Source organism: Cyprinodon tularosa, unplaced genomic scaffold (genome assembly GCF_016077235.1).
Source record: "Cyprinodon tularosa strain WSP-4 unplaced genomic scaffold, ASM1607723v1 ctg703, whole genome shotgun sequence".
NCBI classification, from domain to species: Eukaryota; Metazoa; Chordata; class Actinopteri; order Cyprinodontiformes; family Cyprinodontidae; genus Cyprinodon; species Cyprinodon tularosa.
This window is the reverse complement of record NW_024039456.1, coordinates 671167-698154: the sequence shown is the minus strand read 5'-3', so window position 1 is coordinate 698154 and position 26988 is coordinate 671167. Positions and strand designations below refer to the sequence as shown.

At 38.5% G+C, this 26988-nt stretch overlaps 1 protein-coding gene across 1 annotated transcript in view; it reads left to right on the top strand.

Moving 5' to 3' along the window:
* The first annotated feature begins 22415 nt into the window (after positions 1-22415).
* LOC119772235 (polypeptide N-acetylgalactosaminyltransferase 18-like) overlaps positions 22416-26988 on the top strand; it is a 210369-nt gene continuing 205796 nt past the window's right edge. The window contains exon 1 of the mRNA XM_038268590.1: positions 22416-22555. Coding sequence (XP_038124518.1) covers positions 22416-22555 — 140 coding nt within the window. The remainder of the gene's footprint in view (positions 22556-26988) is intronic.

Below are 26988 nucleotides of genomic sequence, written 5' to 3'. Positions count from 1 at the left end.
CATTTGCTGACATGTGTTGACGGCCAGTAGCTCCACTACAAAAGCTATTTTTGGCAAAATTATTTTAACAAACCAAATTCTGTTTGTGAGGAAATGTATACTTGATATTTCAGCGACATGAAAGATTGTCCCAGTTTTTTTTTCCTATTATCATCCCTTGCAATAGGAGGAAGTGTCCATTTGAATCCGCTCTTCAAACTCACTAAATGGTTTGGCTGCCTGCAAACTTCCCTGTTTTTAATGCAAAATGCTTGCTTCCCTACAAGTAGAGACATGAAAATATAGAGCCTCTGAATCTTCCTTCCCGCTCTGAGTCAAAAGAAGTGAATATGATGGACTGAACTAAAGATGTAGGCTGACCAGACTGCTGGCTGACTGAAGAAGGCTGGTGGTAGATTTGAAAAGATTAATACTGGGCAGTCCAGGTCATGACCAGAGACCCAGTGAGGGCAGGGCGAGCACAGGAACACAGTAAGGAAGGTGGTGCACACAGGCACTGGAATGAAACTCATGCAAGCAGTGAAAATAACCTAGCAGAGACTGTGGGAGGCAGGTATTAATAGGCAGGATAATAACTGGGAGGAAGAAGGGCAAGAAACAGGTATCATCTTTCTCTGATTATCAGAAGCAGAGCAGAGTGTAGCCAACTGCCTGCCACTCAAAAAACAACTAAAACAGAGACAGGCTGCATGAAATAAAACTTACTTAAATGACAAATTAAAAGTATAAAAACAACAGTTTATATTCATCTTGTTCGTTCACTGCCGCATCTGATGAAACAGAGCACTGCACCATGCCTTTTACATAACTCCGCCTCTTTAACGATCCTGGGTAATGTTGAAAAGTTGTGCTTCTCTGGAAGGACCGAAGGCTTTGAAAAGGGAAAATGACCTCAATAATTTAATATTAAAGCATCACCTGGGCTTTTAAATGTCCCAGGCTGTTAAGAAGTCCTTTTGAGTGGTAATTGAAAAGGAACTACTGTCAAGGCTCAGAACAGAGGACCCAGTAGGCTATTCAAGCCAAGACAGTTAGATTACTCAAAAAGCATGTATTTAGAAATGTTGGATCTGTAGTGAGAAGGTAGGGCGTCTAAGTCAGAAACCTCTGATCTTAAAGTTCAGTCTATGCCCAGAGGACGAGGTAGATTTCAACCAGTGGGCTCTCGCGGCGAGCACCACCCAGAGTTTCCCAGAGACTGTAGCCCCGGAGGACAAAAAACAAGAATGAGATGAGATCCAAGGAGACAAACGTAGCCAGGATAATCCAGAGGGCAAAGCTATGTCGAGGACGGGCTCAGGATTCAGAGCCAGGACATCAGAAGTCCGAAGACGTTCCAGAGGGAAATGAGGTCGGTAATAGGAAACAGCTCCAGGTTCATTAATCACGCAGAATCCAGCATAGACAGGTCAGGCAAACAGATCAGACGGGAACAGACAGGCTCAGTGGTTGAGAGACAGACCAGATTGTCATCATTACTAAGGTAATGCTGAAACACTCTCACGATCGGCTCTGGGAATAATCTGGACTGACGACTTGAAGCAGGCAGGTTGAAATGGATAAGACGGGAACAGGTGGGCTCAATGGTTGAGAGGCAGAACAGGTAATCAGACCCACTAAGGTAACGCAAAAACAATCTCACCGCTGGCTCTTGAATTATCTTCCGCTGATGACTGGTTAGAGGCCTAGCTAAATAGAAGCAGGAGCAGATGGATCAGATGAATGCCTATGAGAAACTGGATGGAGTTAGGCAGGTGAATTAAATGAGTTATCCAGCCAGTCATCAGTGCCAAGATCTTTACAACTACTGTCCCTTTGGTTTCTGGAGAGGTTAAGTTTGGGGCAATTGTCTGGAGAAATAACCAAATGGGTGCATCGGAAAGCCCTGACACCTGACGAGGTGTTGATGTGTAAAGCTCATCAGGATTTATAGGGGCCATACATAAATTCAGACACATCTCAGAACAAGAGTAAGAGCAGCGTTTGAGGACCAATTATGACAACAAAGTCAGACCAATGCTTTGGAGTTCAGCTTTATATAGACCACAGATTACAGCTAAGTGATTTACACATAAAAAAGGTTTACATGAGGAAATAAAACCCTTGGGGTTTCCATAGAGTGATTTAGGGGGTTATTATCTGGAATGAAAAAGGCCAAATCAACACAAGCATGCTCAAATACACACACATTTTAAAAAGAAAACAACCTATTGGATGAGCTGAATACACAAAGATTTACTTTGAAAGATCACATTCACTGTCCTAATCCTGAAACATTTACACTTTTACATAATTTTTTTTCCTTTATAGTTTTATTAGGATTGCTATTTATTGTTGATAACGCTGTATTTCTATCAAATCAGTCAAACCCCTGGATAATGACTCTGATCAAACTGTTATTATGGATTTTCTTTGGTAACCATATTACCTATGTTGATATAGTTAACACCTCCTCCTTTGTTTAGGTTTTAAAAATGTTTCCCAATACACACAATGCACAGAACCACAGTAGGGGAACCCTTTTGTATGGAAAAAAAAAGGACACTTGACATTCTATAAATCAGTGGCTGCATAGGACTTTGCCCTCTGCGCCGGTAAGAATGTTTAATCCCCCCTGGGAAACTGAACATTTTCCAGCCATCACTTCTGTGATTCACTCAGTTTATCAAACGACTCCTCTGCAACTCCTCTCACTATGATGCTTTCTGCAGAACTGCTGTCTGCTTTAGCCCACTCATTTGAAGAGAATTTGAAAATATAGATGTTTTTACACCTCATTTTCCTTCTTACACCTTTTTGATTACCTTGTGGGCCAGATTTATTTAAAAAATAGATTTTGGAATAATTGTGGTAGGTGATGTTGAAACCAACCTCCAGTTTGGAAAAAAAGGTTTAAAAGATAAATACATACCTCTTTGTTTATCAAGTACAAAAATGTATTAGATACAGAATTTCAGGGACAATTTTGATCAATTAAGCAATCAACAGAAGAAAAATATGGAGGAGATCTAGATAAGTATATAATAAAAACTCTCAGTAGGGTTGCGATTATACTTCCAGGTCAAAAGGTGTTAGTCATGCTTATTCTCTGGAGACATAGGATGATCTTTCATGTGAAAAATCATCTGAGTGACATGTGGAAAGCCTGTCACTTAAATTCGTTTTTAGAGCTGATTTGCAATGATAGTTGTCTTTTTTTAGGTCACTTTAAAATTATTATTTCTATAACTAGTATTAGCATTATAAGGCAAAGAAAATATTTATTTCAGTAAGGAAGTTAGCTCTACTGAGCATACACAAAAGATGAATTTATGATAGCAGTGTGTCACAGAAAATAAGCCAAGAGCCAACTCTGAAGTCAGTGAATGAAAAGGGCAGAATGCTGGTTAAAGTGAGCTGAATCTCGGCCTTACTCAGCCATGCAAACTAAAGTGGAACCTCATTGTGTTTAGGACACCACCAATCACATGGAACGACAGTGGAGCCTCGTTAGACAGTTAGTTTAGTAGTGGTATTGGTGCAGTGGAACACAATGGGTGTAAAAGGGGAGCCTTAAGTAAATGCAAGAAGGGGAGACTTGGGACAGTTTAAACACTTTTTTCTCCTCTCAGGACAACTCGACATTAAAAGTTAATTTATATATTAAACTTGCATCCATTCGCTAATTGCCTTTACAATCACTACAATATCATTAAAAAAGTAACCTGTCACAACCGACACAGGCTTGAGATGGGAACATGTCATAAATACATTTAACTTTGCTTTTTGTCTCATTGAGTGTATTATTATGACAGTTTCTATTATGAAACTTCAATAACCAAAAAAAAAAAAAAAATGAACCCTTGAGCTCTCTGAAAAATACACATATACAGACATCCTAAGATTAACCAATGACATTTTGAAACTTTTACAAAAACAGATTTTATTAAACTTTCCAATTTAGCATGGTAAATACAACTAAGTAACGTACTTTGGCTCACTGCAAAGACCAGTGAGTTAAACTTGATACAGATTCCTCGATGTGCATTTCAATATAAAGGTATATTTCTTATAAATTTGAGCATTTTATGTTTCCAAAACATAAGAAAGCATTTTTAAATCAGTATTAGGTGGTAAGCGTGAATATAATCTAATGGCAAAAACATTTCACACAGGTTCTATTGTAGATGGGAATATTTTGAAATGCCTTTTGTACAGTTTAATATGTAAACTGTCCAGTTATTTAATGATTCAGGGAATCAAATGTTCATTTGATTACAATTTTATTATTATTAGTAAAACAACTATAATTATTAATTGTGCTTGTAGCAGCAGTATTACTTTTTTATTTTGAACAAGTACTACTTTGACTTGATTTATATTCATTCAATTACATTTAATGGATGTGTGGAATTGGCACGTTTTGTCAAAAATCTTTAAATGTATGTGAGACTTACATCATATATATATCATATATTATATCTATTCTCATCCCACCAGGTGTTAGATGCTGTTGAGTTAAATCAGCAACTTTTACCATGATCAGTCTTGGCTTTATCTGAAGTGTTTGACTGGAAGCATCTGGGCAAAAGAAGCCTTGTATTGTCTCTATTTGAATCACACATATTTGTAAGTAGAAAAAGGGTTTAACGTTGTGTTTAGTTTGTGTGTTAAAGGTGCATTTTTGACTCTTGATTTAAAAAAAGAGGAATTTTTTTCTCATAGTTTTTAATCTGACTGAGAAAGTGCCTTTCAGTATTATTTCCAATAAAAGAAAAACCCCACACTTTCTTTGAAAGGTCAGCAAACTGAAGTACAAATTTCTAAGAGGTGAAGTGAAAAAGATTGCTGTTCTCTTTAACATTTTTTACAAGCACAATAAACTGACTGCAACATTGAGTACATTTCATTTGATCATTTAAATCATATTCACTGAATGATTAAGGAAGTTTGTCTCATTTTGCAGTGGTTGTAAAAAGTGACTTCATTTTTCAATTTTTGTTTCATCATGTAACTCTAGAAACTGCAAAATGATGCAAATATGCTGCAACTTTGTCTGCAAGAGACATTGCCTATGTACAGCATTAGTTCTCCTCAGCTGGAGCTGTTAGTTAGATAGTATGGAGAAGATCATAGGTGATAGTTAGTGTGTGTATGAGTGTTTTTGTGCTAAGCTGGGATGCTCAGAGGCGTGGATAGGCTAGGCAGTAGTCCCTGAGATCATATCCAGCCTGTCAGCATTTCAGCCTCCAAATATTCCATGATGAGATGTTGTCTGAAATAAAACTGATCCAAAAAAATGTTCACTGGGAAGCTTTTCGTGTAAAACACAAGAGGAAGAAGGAGGTTCTTTTGTGAAAGCTGGAAAAAGGGAGATGACATCACAATATGATCACTCAGATCAAATTGTGAATTATTATTGGAGACATGCTGGTTTAGATTCCTCATCACTCAGGTCATAGTAGGCAGAAAAAAAAAAAGAATCAAAAGTAACTCAATTTCCTGTTACTCTAGAAAACATTTCACTCTCATTTACGTAGTGATCCTCCACAGTTCTTCGTAGACAGTTTGTTAAGCTCCGGGGTTCGATTTGCATGAAAATCTGAGTTGTTGCATGACTACATGCCTATATCAGCCATGTGACCATCCAAATGTGATGGAAACTTTTTAAAAAGTGTACATAAGATGTGTTTCCGTCCATTGATTGAATTAAAAATGCCATACAAAGCATAACATTGTCATGCTCTGCTGTAGTATACAGGAAGTTGAGTTAGAAGGACCACAGACTGGTGATAAACTGAGGTTTTAATGAATGTGTTGCAGTTTGTCAAGTTGTACTTTTTAATGGCAGCCGCAGTAGTACTAGTGATTGTACACTCCATCCAGAGACAACAAGAGAGAAGTCTGATTCCAATGGTACGCCCACAACGACTGCTTTGCTTGTGCAAGAGTGGTGAACTCACATAGTATCCCTGACGATGAAGTTGTCACTGACCTTTGAAGTTTAAAAACCTGAACTATTCTGTGAAATCGCGTAGCGGCAACCGATCAGAGACAGGTATTGACGTAGATTGAACAAGTACAGCGCGGAATCCTTTTTTTTACAACCAAAGTGGAATATAGAGAAAATAATGCTGACAAAGAATGAAATAAGCAATGCTCTTAAGAGGGTTTTAAGCATCTTTTCTAAAAGCCTCTTTTAAGACGGTTGAATCGTTCATCATTCCTAGCCTAGGTCAAGTGCAGACCTCAGCCAGCCGCTGCCTCTCCCCAGCACTGGTGCTCTCTACCCTGCCAGATAAAAGGAAATATCACAGATTCTGAACATCATCAAGAAGCTGCCCTTGGAGGATGTAGTGGTACTCTCTAATCTGGTTCCATCTCTAGAGAAGTCTGTGGATCTATAAACATCAATGCTAACTTCGTTGTTCGGCTTTCCGTGGCAAGACAAAATGGTTTGATAAAATCCCTGTATGCCTGGTTGATTCGAAAATGGGAAGCAGATAGAAGCTCAAGCTCCTCCTTTTTGATGACACAGTCCAAGGTGAGTGCATTGGAACTGAGGTGGAAGTTACAGCGGACACCGCTGTAACTCTTAGTCACTAACCTGGTTTGACAGTTCAGTCTGTGCCTTGGGAATGAGGATGTTTCCAGCCAGTCAGCTTACAGGACACAAAGGACGTTGCCAGAGAGTTTCAAACGCAGAAGCCTAGAAGCTGACAGGAGATCAGATATAGCAGATGACAAAAGGCAGGATAATCCACAGGGCAGGTCAAGAGGCATATCTAGGTTCAATTCACCGAATAATCCAGCAGGAGTCTGAAGGCAGGCCAGGCAAACAGATCAGACAGGGGTAGACAGGCTCAAAGGTCCAAATACAGAAACGGATCAGGATCAGACCATCAGGACACTAGAGAAACGCTAGAGAACTCTCAGCAACGAAGGCTCAAGAATAATCTGGCACTGATGGCTAGGACCAAGGAGTCTTAAATAAAAGCAGAATCAGGTGGATCAGATGAGCAGTAATGAGGAACAGCGCAGAGCTAGACAGGCAAATGCAATGATCGATCAAGCCAGCCATCAGTGCTAAGATCATGACAACCGGGTCAGTGTGTCACACCATAATGCTGCATTCATGACACGAGCGCCAGCAGAAAAAGCTGATCAGTCATCACAGGTAAATATTTTTTACGTCAGAAAAATTGTGTGTTTCCGTGTCCGCTTTATTAAATGTATTCTTTTTCAAAAATCCAAAAACCACTTCATTTGAGCATAAATACTTGTGCAATTCAATATGCTGATTTGAATTTTGCTCTTTCCATCAAGGTCTCAAGTCTCAAAAATACCGTATTACAAGAGGTGCAGAAAAAAATTATGTAAACTTATCTATTACTGTGAAAAACATAGAACACACAGGAATCAGGCTGGGGGCCAAAGGAGAATGGAGAAGGAATTCCAGGAGGTTGAATCCTGCTGAGATGTGATTACTAACCTAAGAATCAGGTGAGCAAAACATCTGGAGGGCATCCAAGCAATGAACTGATGGAAGGGTTGATGACAGGCATAGGAAAATCTGAATTAATGAAAACATAAACCCAGTGATTAAACTGTGATTATTTACTTCGACTATCTTTGTGAATATCTTTTTTTTTAATAGTGAGACAAAAATGTAAAAATCAATGTTAATGTAGTCCTGTATGGTAGACTGAAAATTAAATAAAAACAACATAGAATAATATCTGTAAATATATAGTGTGTATAAAAAGACATGGTCTGGCATGTCAAAGAACAATACTGAGAGATGAAATCGAAGAGAAACACCCAAGAACAAAAAAAGCCTACAGTTTTACTTGAAATAAAAAAAAAAAAAATAGAACAGACTGAACTCCCCCAACACCACTGGCCAATGAAAAGAGCTTTCTCTCATGTCTTTGTGTGCTTTTATATTTCATCTTTTTTGAGGATATCCTTTGATTCTCTTGAATCAATATCTACATTGAGTTGCAGGAGAAGCAGAAATTATAATCCATATTTTATTTTGTATTGGCATTTGATAGATGTGTTTCTGTCAGCCTGAAAACAAAATAGAATCTGTTAGAAACCTCAGATATATTTATGTTGTGTTTCTTTTTTTTTAACCTGACAGAACAATACCAGAGGTGGGAAGATAGTCCTAGATTTCTGGGTAGAAAAAAAAACACGATGTCAACATAATATGCTGTCTTTTTATTTAAACATTTCTGAATTTTAGGGCATTTCTTGGAAGAAGAAGATTATCACATGCTTTACTGGGCGACTTTTCATGGATGAGCTGTGTTGAGTGAATCATTTACCAACCAAGCTGATGGGACTACTGATTATGTATAACCGATTCTTCACAGGTTCAATTCAGATTGAAGTTCCAGAATAGGGAACTTCAACCTGAATATGCAATTCTGAATGTAGCATGACATCTCTAGATTTTATAAAAGAAAATATTAATTTAAAAAGACAAATGTACAAAGCTAATGTATTATCAAGAAAAAAAAAAGAAAAAGAAAAAGAACATCTACTATTATTGCTGCCGCCTAATTATGTTGAGATTATGGACTAAATTTGATCAATATCTAGTAATTTTAAAGTTCCTTTTAATTTAGCGCTCTAATATACATAGGATGGTATAAAGAAAGTGGTCTGTTGGCTTTATACATAACATTGAATGTTTCCGTTTTCAGGAAATTGTCAACTAAAATAGAGTTTTTAAAATAATTTGACTTTTGTTTAGTCAAATAAAAAGGTCACTTAGACTTAAAAATAAAGAATAAAAACAGATTAAGTTAGTATCTCTAAAAAGATGCATTACCTCCTTTTGATTTTAATGGTCATATTTATTATTACCTATATGAACATATTTTTGTATTACATAAAAGTGAAGGAAATAGGGTCTAAAGTCGGCACATGTAGTCTTTTGCAAACTCAACCGGATTCCCTTTGCTTATCATCCACTCACTTCCAGCCTGCAATATCCGCTGTGTTCCAGAATGACAGATTTGAAGCTGCCTGTTTTTAAAAAAGCTGCCCAATGCTTCAGAGACACATCACCCTTGAACCACTCTGATTGACTAGAATTGCTGCCATTAGCCGCAACAGCTCAGCAGAACTGCATCATGTTGCACATGTGCCATTTCCAGTGGAGCCGAGGGGTAATGTTGTTAATGCTATTTTATTCGGAGCGGTATCTGATTTGGTAGTGAGCTTTGTAATATTCTGATTGGCATGTTGTAAACTTCTCTTTAGTTTGCTTTGGAATATTAATGGAGCTCAGTCCTTGGATAACTATATGATCTATATTTTTCACTACCAGGGAACAATCCAATCACTTTGATTTATATGTGTACGTAACCATTGTTTATCCAGGTCGATTTCATTAAGATCAAAAATCTATTTTCCAGGAGAGACCTGGCCAAAGATGGCAGCAGCACACAGACCATTGTGAAGAAAAACTGCAGGCTTGAAAATACATTTCAAGATACAATTTTTGTTAACAAGAATTAAAATGATAGATTAAAAATAACCTAGAATACAATGTGAGAATAGTTAAAGCATTTACCAACAGAAACCTTATTTCTAACTAGTTTAGATTGGTTATAATTACATTAACAGAGACCAACTCCTGCAGCTGCAGGAATTTTTTGTCTCTTCTTCCATTGTACACAAGTTATCAAGCTTGAACACTTACAGAAATATTAGGGGAAGAGTGAGCGCTATTATCTGAGAAAACTGCATTTTTTGCTGCCAAATCTTAAAAAAGAAGCAATATGAATGACAGAAGTTAAAGATGTTTGCTGCTTGATTCCTTCCCACAGACGAACCCTACCGTGTTTGAAAGCTTTCAAAGCTACATGACATACCTCAAACTTCTATTTTGTTACAAATAGGCCTATTTTAGGAAGTGAGGGAATGCTACTAATTTAAAAACTTTTCCTCGCTGGGGCGACTAATTGAACTATATTGAAACTTTTACTTCTATTACTATTACTTCTGTTGGGCTCAGTTATTATTTTGGTCACACCAATTTTATATCATGGTAAAAACCAGGCAATTAACTGGTAGAAGAGGTGTTGAAGAATTTCAAAAAAACAGATTTTAACTTTTAACAAGTAGACTATCTACAAATCCCATGTGAATATATACTGTAGTTCTACAAGCTTCCAAAAGAGCAATATTTAAAATAAATGTTATGACTATAGAGACCAGTAGAGTACAGTAAACTGTGATTTTTCAGTGAGAGAAGGTCCTGTAATGAGACTAGAACTGTAATATTGTTATTATCATGCCCAAAGGAGCCATCAACATGGATATTTGATCAAAGTGATGAAGATGGTCTTTCTATTGGTGATGGTGTTTAAATGATGCTCGGTTGGTACTTAGGAGCCAAAACTGTGCCAAGAGATAATCCTCCAAACTAGTGATGCAAGTTATGAATTAATATATATGTCATGATGGGTTCACTGATGAGACCCAGTTATGCAGAACACCACGGAGACGGAAACAAGAGTAAAAGTTTAACTATGTTTATTGTTCACAAGCACAATGAATATAGTCTGGAACTGGTTCAGGCCTGGGGACTGGTTCATTAGAGTCTGTGCAGATAACAGAGCAGTTATATTTGAGAGCAAGAGGGCTTGGGTTTGTGAAGTTCAGATTAATACCTTGAGGGTTCCGGTTTGAGTTCAGAGAGAGGAGCTGTTGGGTCCAGAGAAGGTTTGTTTTAGCAGGGTCCAATAACTGCTTCAGCGTCTTACTTCTGATGAGGGCACAGACCTTGGCTTTAGTTTTCCAGCTCTTAATCCAGAGCTGCATGGGAAATCCAGAGAAGAGTCTTCGGGTTTGGCTCAGAGGGCAGGCTCGGCAGTCTAAGCTCATCCAGAGCTCACAGAGAAAAACTGGTTTCCTTGAAACAGAGACACAAAGGATTAGAATCCTAGCAGGACTCAGAGGGCATCAAAAGATTCTCAGAAGGTTCTTTGGCCCAGGTGCTAACCGACTAGATTCAACACTGCGGCATCGAGGCAAGGTCTGAAGAGAGCTTTTATACTGTGGATCCTCTGATGATGAAACGAGCCACAGGTGCGTCGAAGGCTCGGCTCAGGAGGATCCACGGCGGACTCTGCTGGAGAAAGGTGGTACTTCTCCAGCTCCCAACAATATAAATCTAAAGTTCATTAATAATCAGCCATTCTATAAAAGGCATTTTCTTTGCAAGAGATTCTTTCAGTTTAATGAACGGCTTAGTATTTTTTTTATAATATACTAAATAACAAAAAAATTCATTCATTCATGTATTTCAATAATTTATTGTGCAATCTGTATTCAGAAGTGAGTGAATAAACAAAACAAGGTTTTCCTACACATGAATAAACTTAGACATATTTATCAGATATAGCAAAACAGGAAAATATGATGTTTTGAATAAATATTGATGAATCCAAACATGTAAAGCTTTTAGAATTTCCAATATTCAGAGATGTAAAATATCATTGATAGACAGGGTATGTCACTCTTACACACTGTCAGACCATTAACCACTTCTTACAAAAGACATAGACACTAACAATGATATAGCACTCTTTTTTGTGTAAACTGACAATAAGTACTGGGCGAGACTTTTGTTGTTAGCATTACCTTTGAATGGATGGTTCTGGTTGCTATTAGAAAAATGTAAAATGTGTCTTTATTATATGTATTTATTCACAAAAGCCTCCCTCTCCTATCTTTCCCATTGCCACCATGTTATTTTCTATCATTTTACAAACATTTCAGGAAATGCATATTGCTTTATTTATCTTTATTTACACCCTTCTCTCAAGAGCCCAGCAGAGAAGCTATGCTGCTCCACCGTGCAGCACAGCTTAATGGGCACTATTTAGGTGATAACTTAAGAGGCTCATCAAGTGTTTGTAACTGTATAAGTGCATTGTACATCCTTGTTGCCAATAAACTGTAAATAATCTGGACTGGACTAGGGGTGTAAATAATAATCGTTTTGTATCGATGCATCGATCCAAAAGCCTACGATCCGATGCATCGACACGTCCGCAAGATAATCGATTCATGTTTTATTTTTCCTCCGGTCTATTTTTATCCATTTGCTCCTGGACGTAATTCTCCCTCCTGTGCTGCGGTGGCGCTAAACCTATTTTGCCCTCCTACCGCGCTTCCTGGTTATACTCTTACAGCAGTTTATTGCAGCAAGCTTCACACAGACATTTTTAAATTATGCTCAGTATTGAAGCGTGGTCTGTGCTACACGCTGTGGGTCTAGATACGGCCAAGGCGGTGAGGAAGTGGGGGCGAGTTTAGTCCGACGACGGAGGGACATGAGGGCCAAAAAGAGCGGAGATTCAGCCGGAAAAACTCATTGAACTCATTGCACTGATATTGTACAGTATTTTTGCAGTATTTTTTGATGCAACTTTTCTACTTCTGTTATTTGCTGTTGTTTCTAAAGAAAATGCATAATGATATTACAGCTTTCATTGATTTATTTCAAACTTGAAACTTTGTTTAGCCTGTAAGGTGTAAAAAAAATAATAATAAAAAAAAAAAAATGTAACCGATTAATCGATTAATCGAATCGAATCGAATCGTGGGGTCAGGAAATCGATTCTGAATCGAATCGCCATGATGGATGTGATTTACACCCCTAGACTGGACTGTTGCATTGCTTCTCTTGCAAATAACAGAGCCTCAGTTTAAGAATTAAAGGAGAAGTTCACTTTTTAACACTTTAAGCCCATTTTCTGTAGTGTCCAGGATGAAATCGAATGATCGACACCAAAAGTTTGACAATTGGTCCTGTCTCTGCTTTTTGGCTCATTTAGAATCCCCCCCTGGCTGCTTTAGAATGGCTTCCATAGAGCATGTCCGATAATGTCCTTAAAACAACCTTAAACGTTCTTTTTTTAAAATATGCTACTCACCGTGTCGTCAGCGCTGTTCAATGACGTTCCAAAAAAAGTTTCCTGAAGAAAAAACGTTCCTGTAGTGTTTTATTTAGCATTTTGTAAATCCCATTGAGTTCTGTTGGAATAGTCAATATTCCCCTGCCACCGGAAACGGAAATGGGGCCTGTTTACACAGTTGTAGTCTTTTCGCTTCACTCTGTGTACTCCGACGTCGAGAATCAAGAATCCACCTTTCGTATTCCATTTTCAGAGTTTTTTAAAGTGTTTAACAGAGACGTTAGCACCTCGACGTCGGAGTACACAGAGTGAAGCGAAAAGACTACAACTGTGTAAACAGGCCCCATTTCCGTTTCCGGTGGCGGAGGGATATTGACTATTCCAACAGAACTCAATGGGATTTACAAAATGCTAAATAAAACACTACAGGAACGTTTTGTTCTTTACGAAACTTTTTTTGGAACGTCATTGAACAGCGCTGACGACCCGGTGAGTAGCATATTTTAAAAAAAGAACGTTTAAGGTTGTTTTAAGGACATTATCGGACATGCTCTATGGCAGCCATTCTGAAGCAGCCAGGGGGGGATTCTGCATGAGCCAAAAAGCAGAGACAGGACCAATTGTCAAAATTTTGGTGTCGATCATTCGATTTCATCCTGGACACTACAGAAAATGGGCTTAAAGTGTTAAAAAGTGAACTTCTACTTTAACAGCAGGGCCCTCTACTGGATGGGGAAAACACCACAACAACCAACGAAATTTCTTCTAAGCAGATATTATGAATCGCACTAATAAGATGGATTATCTAATACAGATTAGTCCACAATTAATCGTAAATTTAGTATATATTTACATCCCCTATGCAAACCATCACACCACCAGAAAGCAGACTAAACTATTAAAGCTTTTACATTGTTTACAACTAATTGTGACCATTTTGGTAAGCAGCCTTTATTATTTTCTTGGCTGATTAAAAGTACTGTAGCTCTAAGAATGCGCTGCTGCTGTAGTCCATCTGGTTATTACTATTCTCTATAAACCTAAGAGATTATGTATGAAAATCCTACTAGACAGTTTTCTGAAAGACTAAGACCAACCCATATGTGAGAAATGTTGGCCTGCCTAAAACATTAAATCAGCCCTAATTCTTAAGCTAAGCTTGAACTTCAACAGATTGTCCTTACCATATCTTACCAAACTCCTGACATTGACTTGGGGCCATGTGTACTCTCCCTGAGTTGCTCTGCATTATTTTTAAGCTGCATATTTTCTCCTGGCGTCAGGAATGTTGATCTTTATGTGAGGAATTGTACAAAGTGGTTTTCGTTGTTTAGTTTATCTGTCCTCTGTTAAAAGCTGACAAGGCATGACTATGTTAGTGTGTGGATGCAGGGCCATTCATCCATCTGTGCAATCCAGATTATTTTTAATAATCTTAATCTCTCTGCAGTCAAGCAAATACTGACCCAGTATCTGCATCTCAGTTCTCATCACTGCAGTGTTTATTAAACACACTACTGTGAATATCATTTTTCCACAGCATACTTGTTTGGATGCATCAAATAAATGCATGAAATGCTAATTAGAAGCAAACAATCTTGCTAGATAATCTGATGACTTTTTTCATTATCAGAAAATACATCATTTGTATTGCTATGTTTATACATAGAGACACATAGGATTTCTGACAAAGCACATCTATGCTCCTGCACTAACACTGTGTGCAATTGACCCATCTATCCTGCTTTTCTGTCTTGAGGCTCCTAATATGCAAGCAGCTGAAAATGAAATGTTTTTCATGCACTCAGCCTTTCTTGAGGCACGTTAGGTTCCAAGGTCATCCCTGCTTGAATAGTACTGTTACTGTGCGATAGATTAAGTTACACACTATTTTTTCCCACCAAGACTTGGAGCTACTAAAATACAAATTTTAAAGAAGATTGTGTCAAGCACAGCATAGCAAATGATGAAGTCACTCAGAAAACCCTATTGTTGGGTCAAAGGTAAAAACTGTTGTTTTTTATTTGCCCAGAGTAAAAAAGATGCAGCTGAGATGTCCTTTCTGCAAATAAAGTCATGAAGCAAAGCCAGCATGAGTGATTTATTGCACTGCACCTTTGTGTTGGCAATTTTGGCTTACTGTCTCTGCACATGCACACTCACACACTCTACACACTATTTAAACAACCCAAAGATTATCACAAAGGTTTTCTCAACACAAGAACAAAAAGTCTTGGATGCACACATCCAGACATGTTGCAGTTACTTGCTGGATCTCAAACACATATAGTCTGCTTAAAAGAGAATCATCCATATACTGTCTGTCTTTACTAATCTAACTGCAAATACATCACAGGCTTGGTGGAAGTGATTGCAGACCAACCTAATGTAGTTCGTGTCTGGGAAATAATAGCTAAAACCACCAGATGCATGTTCACAAAGACTCGAGGGAGAGTGTTTCTTTACCACATGTTATCACCGCTTTCATTGGTCACACTTTGATAGGCTGATTAAACAAACAGCTGTTTCCACTGCATCTTATTTCCAATGTTCCAATATATATACACCTTTTATATTATCTTTTGTATTTCTATCTTTAATGGCATCTTGCTTTTTAACTCTGCCCTCTGCACCCTATAAGCCACTATACGATACATATGACGATATTTGTGTCACAAAATGATTGAGCCTTATATAGCCTGAGATATTGTCACAGATGAAATGTTGTGAATTTAATAATAATACAGTTATGGAAAACCTGACAAGATTTATAAGTTTCTCTGCTGGAGCTGGTGCAGATCAATAATAGATGAATAATTGGCCCTTGGGAGGTGTGCTGCCAACTTGCGGCAAGAGGTTTAAAAGATATATAAAGGTAAGCCAATAAAATGGATGTTTATTTAAATATTTTTTTTCACATTTAAGATCTACTGAGTGGAGTTTTTATTCTAATGCCATCTAGTAGTAATCATCAAAAAAAATATCTGTATTAAGTATAGATATATATAAATATATATAAACATCTGTATATTGGTACTTTGAATCAATAATGGGGATAAACGGGAGACTTTTTGCGTCACCTTGTTAAATAGCAGAGCTCACTCTGTCTTAAGGGCTGGTTATACTCCTGCAGCAGTGTGTCGCAGTAAGGTTGTCGCAGGTATGACACAGATATTTTTGATTTATGCCCAATATTGAAGCGTGGTCTGCGCTATGTTATTCCACGCCACAATACAAGAGGGACAATCACGAACTAGCTGTGGTCTAGATACGGCCGAGGCGGTGAAGAAGTGGGGGCAAGTTTGTGCGACAACGGAGGGACATGAGGGCGAAAAAGAGCGGGGATCCAGGTGGGAAAAGGGTCCCAGCGTTCTCACGCACCTCGCTCTGCTAGCTGGTCCAACTTCACGAGTCGTTTTCCACAATGGCGGTCAGACAAACAAAACAAGCCAGTAAGATACCAAACAGGACAGCGTCACATGCAGACGACCTGGGTTCTAAGTATAAATCAGCCTTTACAAGGCAGTACTTTCCTTTAAGACTGAGAATGATTGTTTTCTACTTTTGGCTCCTTTAGCTCGCAGATGAAACATAAAATGATAGCCAATATGGGTAATATTATGTTTAGACTCCAGGAGGGATCTGACTCTTAAGAAACAGGTGCAATACAGTTTGTCTGAGGGGTGTTACGATATCATGACGTCATAAGAAAGGCGGGGCCCCAAGTAGATCTGGTGCTTACACTGATGGAAGATAGGTCGACAGGTCGATCTGTTTGCTTTCAGTGGAATGTTAAAACTCGACTTCACTAAGTGGATTAAAACTCAACAGCCCTCCCAATCTGCTCAGCATCAGGCACGTGCAGAGGGGGGGGCTAAGGGGGCTTGAGCACCTGCCCCTTTTGCTCCATGATCCCAATGTGCCCTTTTGGTCCTTTTTTTTTTTTTTTTTTTTTTTTTATCTTAATTTTTTTTATTTGACACATGTACTGAAATTATTATTATTATCTTTTTTTTGGCAAGAAAAATGTAACCCATGTTAAAATCTAACATAAATAGGGATAAGTAGTTGGTTAAAAGTCTGTAGACAGAAAATAACGTTCCCTTTAAGAAACCAGGTGCAGTGTCTGGGTGACGCTGCAGTACGCAGACCCGAAGGAGAGAGCGGAGGAGGAATCGGAGAAAAAAAAGAGCGGTGATTAATTAACAGTTAAAAGTTAATATTTTAGTAAACAAAACATAATTTACCTGGTCGGGAACTGACGAGGATTTTATGAGAACTAAGCCTTATCGGTTTTGGTGAGTTTTGTGTTTATTTTTCTGTATTTTCATTGTGTTGTAATTTTTCTGTTGGTGGAGAGTTATTAACTGTTATTCAGTTAATATATGAAGTTTATGAAGAAGAATTTATTTGCATAATTTGAGTATTTAAAAAGAGTTTTATTGTGTTTTTGGCCTGTTACACAGGTCAGGTTTTTTGTTTGGATTGGAAGTTTGGTCGGAGCGAGGATTACCCCTTGCTCACACTGGCTCCGGTGCGGTTACCGAGCCGACGGAGACCGCAACTCCCGCACACCCCCTCTCACTGCCATGTGCGGCGTGCACATTCACAGACGGGATTCAAGATGGCGAGCCAGACCTAGAACTTCAATTCATCTTGTCCATTGAGGGAGGGACTTTCCCGCGTGTGGTAATCCCCTGCCAGAGCGGTAGGGATATCAGAAACTAGTTTGAACTGAACTAAAAAAGAACTGGAGACTGATTGAATTATTATTATTATTTTTTGGACTGAATCAAACTGATTCTTTTCGTCGAACTGAGTGCCTATATTTACATTTGGACTTGAACTTGAATTTAAAGTGCCATACTTTGATTTTCATATGTTTAATTTCTGAATGTGATTTGAGTAATTGTGGTCCACTTGATTTAACTGTGTTGAAGGTATTTTGCAACCTGTAAAAGAAAGGAAAAGAGTTAACTCAGGAAAAATTTAAATCTTAAAATAGGTGCAACCTATGAAAAAGATACTGGTCTAATTAATCCAAATTAGTCTAATTAAAATATCCTAGGTGAACTAAAGAGCAAAAAGAAAGAGTGATATATTCTTTTTTTTCCTTCTCCCTTTTCCTCCCCATTTATACTAACCTCATTATTAAGAATCTGCAGAGTATTTTTGGTTTCATGTATTGTATTTTATGTGTGTTTTGCATTCATTAAATTGCCGGCCATTTTCACTTAAGCAGCGGTCTCTGGTGCTATTATTTTGCTCCCCACTCCTTAGAGCCTAGAACTGGTCCAGTGGCTCAGTTAGTGGTGTGATACCGGTGCTACAAAAACAATACAATAAGCCCTCCGGTCACATTGTTACCTTTGACCTTTTGCCGGTGACGACGCACTTGCCTCTCGCACAGTCAGATAAGGCGGCTAACTGCGGAGCTAAAGGTAGCGAATATTCCACATTACACTGTGGCCGCTGCTCATTTGGCCCTAAGCAAGATCAACCATGATCGGACGGATGGCTATGTCTTCAGTCTGCACCGCCTCTCCAATGTCAACCTGAATAGAGATGTAAGTAAAACCAAATGAGCCCCATGGATGATGCAGTATTGTTTGATCTAAAACACTGTTTGCTCTGTGCTTTTAGTATTTTACATTGAAAATTATGTTTGTTAATTCACAAAAAACTGTTCTGTAATGATTACAGAACAGTTTTTTTGTGAATTAAAAAACATAATTTTGGGTGAAAATACTGGAGTAGGCTTGCTACTTGTCAGACAACGGAAAACTTTGAACGTTGTATAATTTCTCTACTTTAGCAAAGAGTAGCGGTTTAAACGGAGGAAAGTATAGGACGCGGCGCGCCTTTCTCTGAAGAACTACTGAGCGGGAGGAGACAGCCAGGTGAGGAACAGCTGTTCTTATCTATCGATTCAGTATTTTTATCATACAGACATTAGGCTGTTGTTCTTGTGTTTCCCTTAGCTTTGATTGTATGTCTCACAATTTTGTAATTTATCATTGTTCATTAAACTCTGAAAGCTATGTGACTTTGTTAATATTCTGTCCTAAAATGCGATAAGATGTGCCCTTTTTTTTTTTTTTTTTTTTGAGCACCTGCCCCTTTAGTGGTCTCTGCACGGCCCTGCTCAGCATGTCTTCTTCTATCATGTTACACATCTTGGGGTAAAGCCCTCTATGCTTTTATTATCCGATCTTCACCTTTTCAACACAACAGAGAAGTTATTCCAAACCTGCAACTGAGCAGGGTTGTTTCACTTTTCAATTTTACTCAGGATAATGGCTTCCTATTTCTCTGAAAGAAGAAACGGAGGTTATCCAGTAATTTAACCAAGAACTTACTCTGGTTTGCTGCTACTCTTGCTTTCTGAAATGGGGCTTCTTCTGAAGAGGCAGCTACAGTCTTTACCAAATGTTATGATTAATTTGTGTTTTTCAGCACATGAATCTACTTCTTCATCCTCCCATCTGTTCTTCTATCCATAATCTGACAGTTTTCCTCCATCATAATTACAGCAAATAATAAGCTTTGCATTGGTCACACTTTGATAGGCTGATTAAACAAACAGCTGTTTCATCTGCATTTCATTTTCTCAAACCTTGTGATAATAAAAAAAGTCCATTACAGGATTTTAAACAAACAGGCTCAGATTTGAAAGTTACAGATACAGTTAAGAGTAAATCGTCATGGTATATTTTGTTTTAAACAGACTTAGGTTAAGTGGTATGGATTGCCAATGTGAAGTGTGCTGGGAAAGAGGAAAACAGGGTTATTCTGAACTGTGCTATAAGTTTTAAGGATTTTTATGTTCAGGAAAAGGTGCTCACTGAAACTTTAATTCTCTTTACAGCTGCCCTAAGTGTATATTAAATATTGAAAACTGCAAAAAGCAGAATTTTGAGAAAGCCATCTATATAAAAAATGCTGGCTGCTATCTACAGTATGGCTCCAATGTCTCTTACCAGTCATAAAAGATTCATTTATAATTGTACTTGATATGTTGTTCACTTCAGTTTAAAAATCCCCTATACTATTTTGCTAATTGGGTTTTTGTGCCATCAAACCTATGGTCACCCTAAAGCCTCGTTTCCACAAGTAGAACCATCATCCTTGAACCAGTTCGGACCCCGTGCCACAGGATGAGACTATAGAGTTGGTGGATTTTGTTTCTCTGTATATGGCATATCTGTTTGCAGTTCTACATTTCTATGCAGTAGAGGAGCGTCAAAGCTCTCCAGGCCAGGCAGCAAAGTAAACAACAAAGTTGTCTAAACAGGAGACAGCTCTGTCTAAGATCAATGGTACGTGCAGAAACTAAGGTTGAAGAGAATCTGACGGGATGCGAATGCAATTCTTCCGTGAAGATGTATGTATTAATATGATTTATTTAATAACTTTAGGCTCTGTAAAGCATATGAAGGAGACAGGATGAGGTTTGGATGTATCTCCGCTCACAGCACAGATGGGACGCTGTTGTTCAAAATATGACCTCCGTGATGTTTGCGATAAGCTTTTGTGATGACCATTTATGATATTAAAGAATAAAAACATTTTCACGTGTATACCCTAAAAGAAAAAAAACTTTGATAAAGAACTGCTGGAGCCGATGTCTGCCTTTCATTTCCTTTATCTTAGATTAATTACACCTCATTCATTTTCTGAACCATGAAAGCAGTTGTAAATAATAATAATACATTTTATTTTAAAGGTGCCTTTTGTGGACACTCAAGGTCACCGTACAAAAGATAAAAACACAATGGCAGAAACAAAGGCAAAACACAGAATAAAAACCATTTTAAAAATACAAAGGCTGGCACAGGGAAATTAATAATAAAGAGAATAGGCACTTTTAAACAAATTAGTCTTGAGTTGTGCTTTGAAATGGAGAAGTGAGTCCGTGTTTCTCAGTACGGATGGTAGAGGGTTCCAGAGGAGGGGGGGGCACAGCGACTGACTGCTCTGCTCCCCATGGTGGTGAGACGCAGTGGCGGCCGGCCCATAGGGGGCGCTGCGGCACCGCCCTCCCTGATAAGAAGAGAGAAACGTAAAATATATTTTTAGAAATTAACTCATAAATGTCTGTTTTACTCTCTAGACTGTGTAACTATAAGCAAAACAAATTATATAAACTACATTTCCCTATCTACTGTCATTAATTTGTGGATTTCCACAGACAGACTCCTACCGTCTCTGTTCTGGGGGCTGTGATCAGACTGACCCACATTTGCAGAGAATCTGTCAATCATGTACTATTGCTAGGTGAATTTAATGGCCAATCAGCGTCTCGGAACTTTATGGTATTGGGGCGCTGAAAATACTGCGCTTTAACAGGCTTCTGAACCCAAGCGCAGGTGCAGACGATTAGAGGGAAGATGGCGAATGTAACGACCGAGATGCAGCTTCCACCAAATTCGGTGAGATCCTTATTTATCTACCCGTTTGCCAGAAGAATATCCCTGTTGTATGATATGAACATTTCATTTCATGGTTATTGTGACTGTGACGAATCCACCTCGTCGCTTAAAACAACCTCTCTAACTTTGCGCGCCACACACACATTCCTGTTATACTGTGTTTGTGAGGACCAATCCGCTCGCGCTGAGACCAGTAGCTCCATGAACTTAAAACACACAAGCTGTCCTGGTTACCTGCTGGCGTATTGAGGGTGCACACTTAATATTTCAGTGGGGTTAGCCGTGTGTGTGTGTGTGTGTGTGTGTGTGTGTGTGTGTGTGTGTGTGTGTGTGTGTGTGTGTGTGTGTGTGGGTGTGGGTGTGTGTGTGTGTGGGGGGGGGTTGTACGTGTTTATGCTACGGGGACTTGTCATCTTCAGTCTGGCTGCGTCTTTGCTGGGTTCAAACCCAGTTTGGTGTAATTGAATAAGTCAATGAATCTGTGTAAAAGAATTAAGTTGTAAAAATTATTTGTTTTTGTACATCAATTGTTTGTGGAGGTAATATATGGACAAAACTGATTAATGAGAAGAAATCAGAAATAAGAGAGCCTGAGGGGAGGGGCTTAAACTATTTAATGAGGGCTGTGGGAAGAAAAGCGGCAATTTTTGTTTTCTGTTTCTTTGTTCCATTGCTGGTAACTGGAGGGAGGCTGAGGCCCAGAGGATCTTGTATATGTTTAGTTTCTTTTGCACCCTGTTTTGAGTTTTTGAGCTCAATAAATCACCAACACCGGTAACCCGACTGAGACTGGATTCTTGGAGGCCAAAGAACCCCGTCACAGTGACCCAAATCATCACTGTTACTGTTATTATATAGTAAATTAAATCATTACTGTTAAATTGTATGTATTGTCCAATTGTTTATTTGAATTCTTATTCCGGGTTAGTTGGAGACATACACTAGGCTATATCAGCCCCACCAAAAATATTTTTCACCAGCCGCCACTGGTGAGACGGGCAGAAGGGACAGACGGGTATAAAGCCGATGAGGATCTGAGAGCTCAAGAGGGTGTGGGGACATGCAGGAGGTGGTGAAGGGCCTTGAATGTCACCATAAGAATTTTATATTGAATGCAGAACTGCACAGGGAGCCAGTGGAGCTGTCGGAGAACCGGAGTGATGTGGTGGATAGAGGAAGTTCTTGTTTTAATGCGGGCAGGTGAGTTCTGGACCAGCTGTAGTTTATGGAGTGATTTTTGAGGAAGGCCAAAGAGGAGAGAGTTATAATAGAAGAATGGATGTGATACAAAACCGATATTAGTTGCTTGTAGAAACATTGTTTTTATTTAAAGATATACGTAGAATCGGAAGAAAAAAAAAACGACAAAGAGAACTATTTAAGTGTGTTTTTAACAGTTTTACACCCCTTTTTTGGGCATATATAATGCGGAGGATGCATTTTCCTCTCAACTCCCTCCTCAGAGAGGTCAACTTCAGAGCTTCAGATCAAAAAGCTAACACTATAAGTATTCATTCTTTATTTTTTCTAAAAAACAAAATATAGTTTTAGTGCTTACAATGTTGATTTACGATGATCTGTCTTTAATAAGTCGTACTGTGCACACCAGTTCTCCTCAACTTTCCCACGTCAGAACATTGAAAGGCATTCCCAACATTTCCTACAGCTCTCTCCTGGCAGGGATGATAAATTTTTTTTTCCTGAGGAAAAAAAAAGAAAGATAATTACAATCTTCGGGTTATAGTTTTGATGCTATTTATGGTTCACATTAAAAAACGAGAATCCAAACACATTGGGCTGAAGTCAGCATCTGATTGGAGTATACTATCAGAAGCTGAATTAAAACAAATTACATTTTACTTTCTTATACTAAAGCGTGCCCCAAAACAGAAGAACGGATGTGATACCAAACCAATATTATCTGCTCAAACAAACAGAGTTGCCAAAGTGTTTGACAAAACGTAAACGACACTCAGACGCTAACTTCGGCTTCTCATTCCAGTCAGAACCAGTGTGAGAAATACCTGTCAATATTTGGGGGGTCTCCGTCTCCCAATTGTTGCACAATACCAATCTAAATTTTCTCAATATGCAGTAGGACTATAACATTGCAAAGTCACAGTTAAAGTCAGCTTTAATGTAAATTTTTCACATTCACCAGACATACAAGGACTGGAGAGGACGTTTCTCATTCACCAACAGTGAAACAGATAAAGTGCACAGGCACAACAGATAAGATCAGTTCCTCATATTAAAATTTAAACATTCAATTTCACAATAAAATAATAATATAAAATATACAATACTTCTGCTAGTGCAAAAAGGCAGATGGTAATGGCAGCAGAAAAAAAAAGTATTATTACCAATTATGTTAAATATATTTGTAACAGTAACAGTAAGAACAGTAACTAAATATAGTATTAATAGTAGTGCAGGAGACAGGGTGATTTTTTTTTTGAGGGGGGGCTCAGCTTCCTGACAGCTTGGTGGATGAAGCTTTCTGTGAATCTGGTGGAACGGGCAAGAGCCTGAACAGACAGTCAGTCTATGAAAACACACACACGACACACAAAACACACAAAGACTGTCTCTCTGTCTGTCTCTCTCTTTCATGCATGCACATGTCCTGCTTTAATCTAGCTTCTGACGAATGAAACTGGGTCAAATTTGTCCAGAGGAGGTCCATCGAGGTCCACAAACAGGAGTGAAGACCTGCTGTCTTTGCGCAATCTGTTCCGCCCTGCCAGTGTTAATAACTGTGGAAAAGCACATGGCTAATTTGCATACGCGAACGGGATTGGCTGGCTCCACTTGGCCAAAAACAGAACGTATTTTGGAATAAAGTTTTTGAATTTTTAATACTGGACATGTTTAGCTTAAAAACATTTTAGTTACCATTAGCGACAAATATATTTTATTTTTTATTTTTTTGACACAATTTAAGATCCCCTTTAAATTTTGTTTTTGAGGCTTTCGGGGGGTCTCATGGGTTAATCAGGGGGGTCGAGCCCCCCTGGACCCCCCCCCCCCCCACGTATTTCGCACTCTGGTCAGAAATACACTATATTGCCAAAAGTATTTGCTCACCTGCCTTGACACATAGAGTTATAATCCCGTTCCATAATCATAGGGTTCATATAGTGCGTCGAAACATCGTTTTACTTAAAGATTCGTAAATCGAGGAAGAAACGACAAGAGACTATTTAAGTGTGTTTTTAACAGTTTTACCACCTTTTTTGGCATATTAATGCGAGGATGCATTCCTCTCACTCCCTCTCAGAGAGGTCACTTCAGAGCTTCAGATCAAAAGCTAACACTATAAGTATTCATTCTTTTTTCTAAAACAAAATATAGTTTTAGTGCTTACAAGTTGATTTACGATGATCTGTCTTTAATAGTCGTACTGTGCACACCAGTTTCTCAACTTTCCCACGCAGACATGAAAGCATTCCCAACATTCCTACAGCTCTCTCCTGGCAGGATAACATTTTTTTTTCGAGAAAAAAAAAGGAAGATAATAAAATCTTGGGTTATAGTTTGATGCTATTTATGGTTCACATTAAAAAACAGAATCCAACAATTGGGCTGAAGCCCAGCATTGTTGGAGTATACTACAGAAGCTGAATTAAAAATTACATTTACTTTCTATACTAAAGGGCCCAAAACAAAGAACGATGTGATACCAAACAATATTATCTCCAAACAAACAGAGTCCCAAAGTGTTTGACAAAACGTAAACGACACTCAGACCTAACTTCGGCTTCTATCAGTCAGACCAGTGTAGAATACCGCAATATTGGGGTCTCCTCCCAATTGTCCACAATACCAATCTAATTTTCTCAATATGCATAGGACTATAACATTGCAAAGTCACAGTAAAGCAGCTTTAGAAATTTTCACATTCACCAGACAACAAGGACTGGAGGACTTTCTCATTCACCAACGTGAACAGATAAGTGCACAGGCACAACAGATAAGATCATTCCTCATATTAAATTAAACTTTCAATTTCACATAAAATATAATATAAAATATACAATATCTGCTAGTGCAAAGGCAATGGAATGGCAGCAGAAAAAAAAAGTATACCATTATGTTAAATATATTTGTAACAGCACATAAGATCAGTAACTAAATATGTATTAAGTAGTCAGAGACGGGTGATTTTTTTTTTGAGGTGGGCTCAGCTTCCTGACAGCTTGGGAGAAAGCTTTCTGTGAATCTGGTGAACGCAAGAGCCTGACAGACAGTCCGTCTAGAAACACACACACGACAACAAAACACAAAGATGTCTCTCTGTCTGTCTCTCTCTTTCATGCATGGCACAATGTCCTGCTTTAATCTAGCTCTGACGAATGAAACTGGGTCAAATTTTCCAGGAGGTCCATCGAGGCACACAATCAGGAGTGAAGACCTGCTGTTTTGCCAATCTGTTCCGCCTGCCATGTTAATAACTGGAAAGCACATGGTAATTTGCATACGCGAACGGGATTGCTGCTCCCTTGGCAAAAACAGAACGTATTTGGATAAATTTTTGAATTTTTAATACTGACATGTTTAGCTTAAAAACATTTTAGTTACCATTAGCGACAAATATATTTTATTTTAATTTTTTTGACACAATTTAAGATCCCTTTAATTTGTTTTGAGGCTTTCGGGGTCTCATGGTTAATCAGGGGGGTCGAGCCCCCCTGGACCCCCCCCCCCCCACGTATTTCGCACTCTGGTCAGAAATATCAACGGGCAACATACAGTTACAGATATCCTACATGTCTCTACACCTTCTTTTGCAGATCTACAGTTTGTTTATGTTTCCTAGGGTTTTGTCTTTCTTCTGCCCACAATTGACGACACCAATGACTCATCGGCTCGTTCTGCTGTTCAGCGGTGCCAGATACTATCTAGAGTTGTTGCTCTGAAGCCTTGTTGAAACCAGAACGGGCTCTGAGTCGTGTTGGTGGATATGTTGGCCCTGTGATTAACCCTTTTCAGCCCTTTGGTGAAAGCTGCTCCCCTCTCTCTCTCTACCTCAGGGTTTGTTGGTTTCCATCTGCGAAGGCCAGCCTGCTTTCTGCTTGTCCTACTCATCCATAACTTGATCTGTCCTGCTCTCTGTAAACAGGGTAGAAGAGATTTGAATGAACCACAATAGCTACCATTTATGTGGCTATAAAAATTTCTGGCTTTAATTGACTGATTGTACAAATACAATTGAAGTAAAAAAGGTCATATTTATTCTATGTTTTTTATTTTCAATGCAAATATATTTAGTTCTCAGTAGCTAAATCTGTGACTTTTATTCCTGGAAACAGGCCTGAATCCTGACCACATCAAGAAGGGCATCCACTAATAAAAGAAAAACAAAAAACTGCAGATAGGGATGCATGATATAATCTGCCCCCTATCGGTATCGGCCTGTATCGGCCTTAAAACTGAATATCGGACATCGGCCACCCCACCGATATTTAACCCGATATTTGATCAGCTTCTGAGCTTCTAAAGTCTAAAAAAAATAATAATAAAAAATACTACTTCTTCTTCTTCCTCAAAAACTTCTTTTTTACAGACTTAAAAACTTCTAAAGATGAGGGAAAAAATATTGATACATTAAAATATCCCAATATCTTCCTATG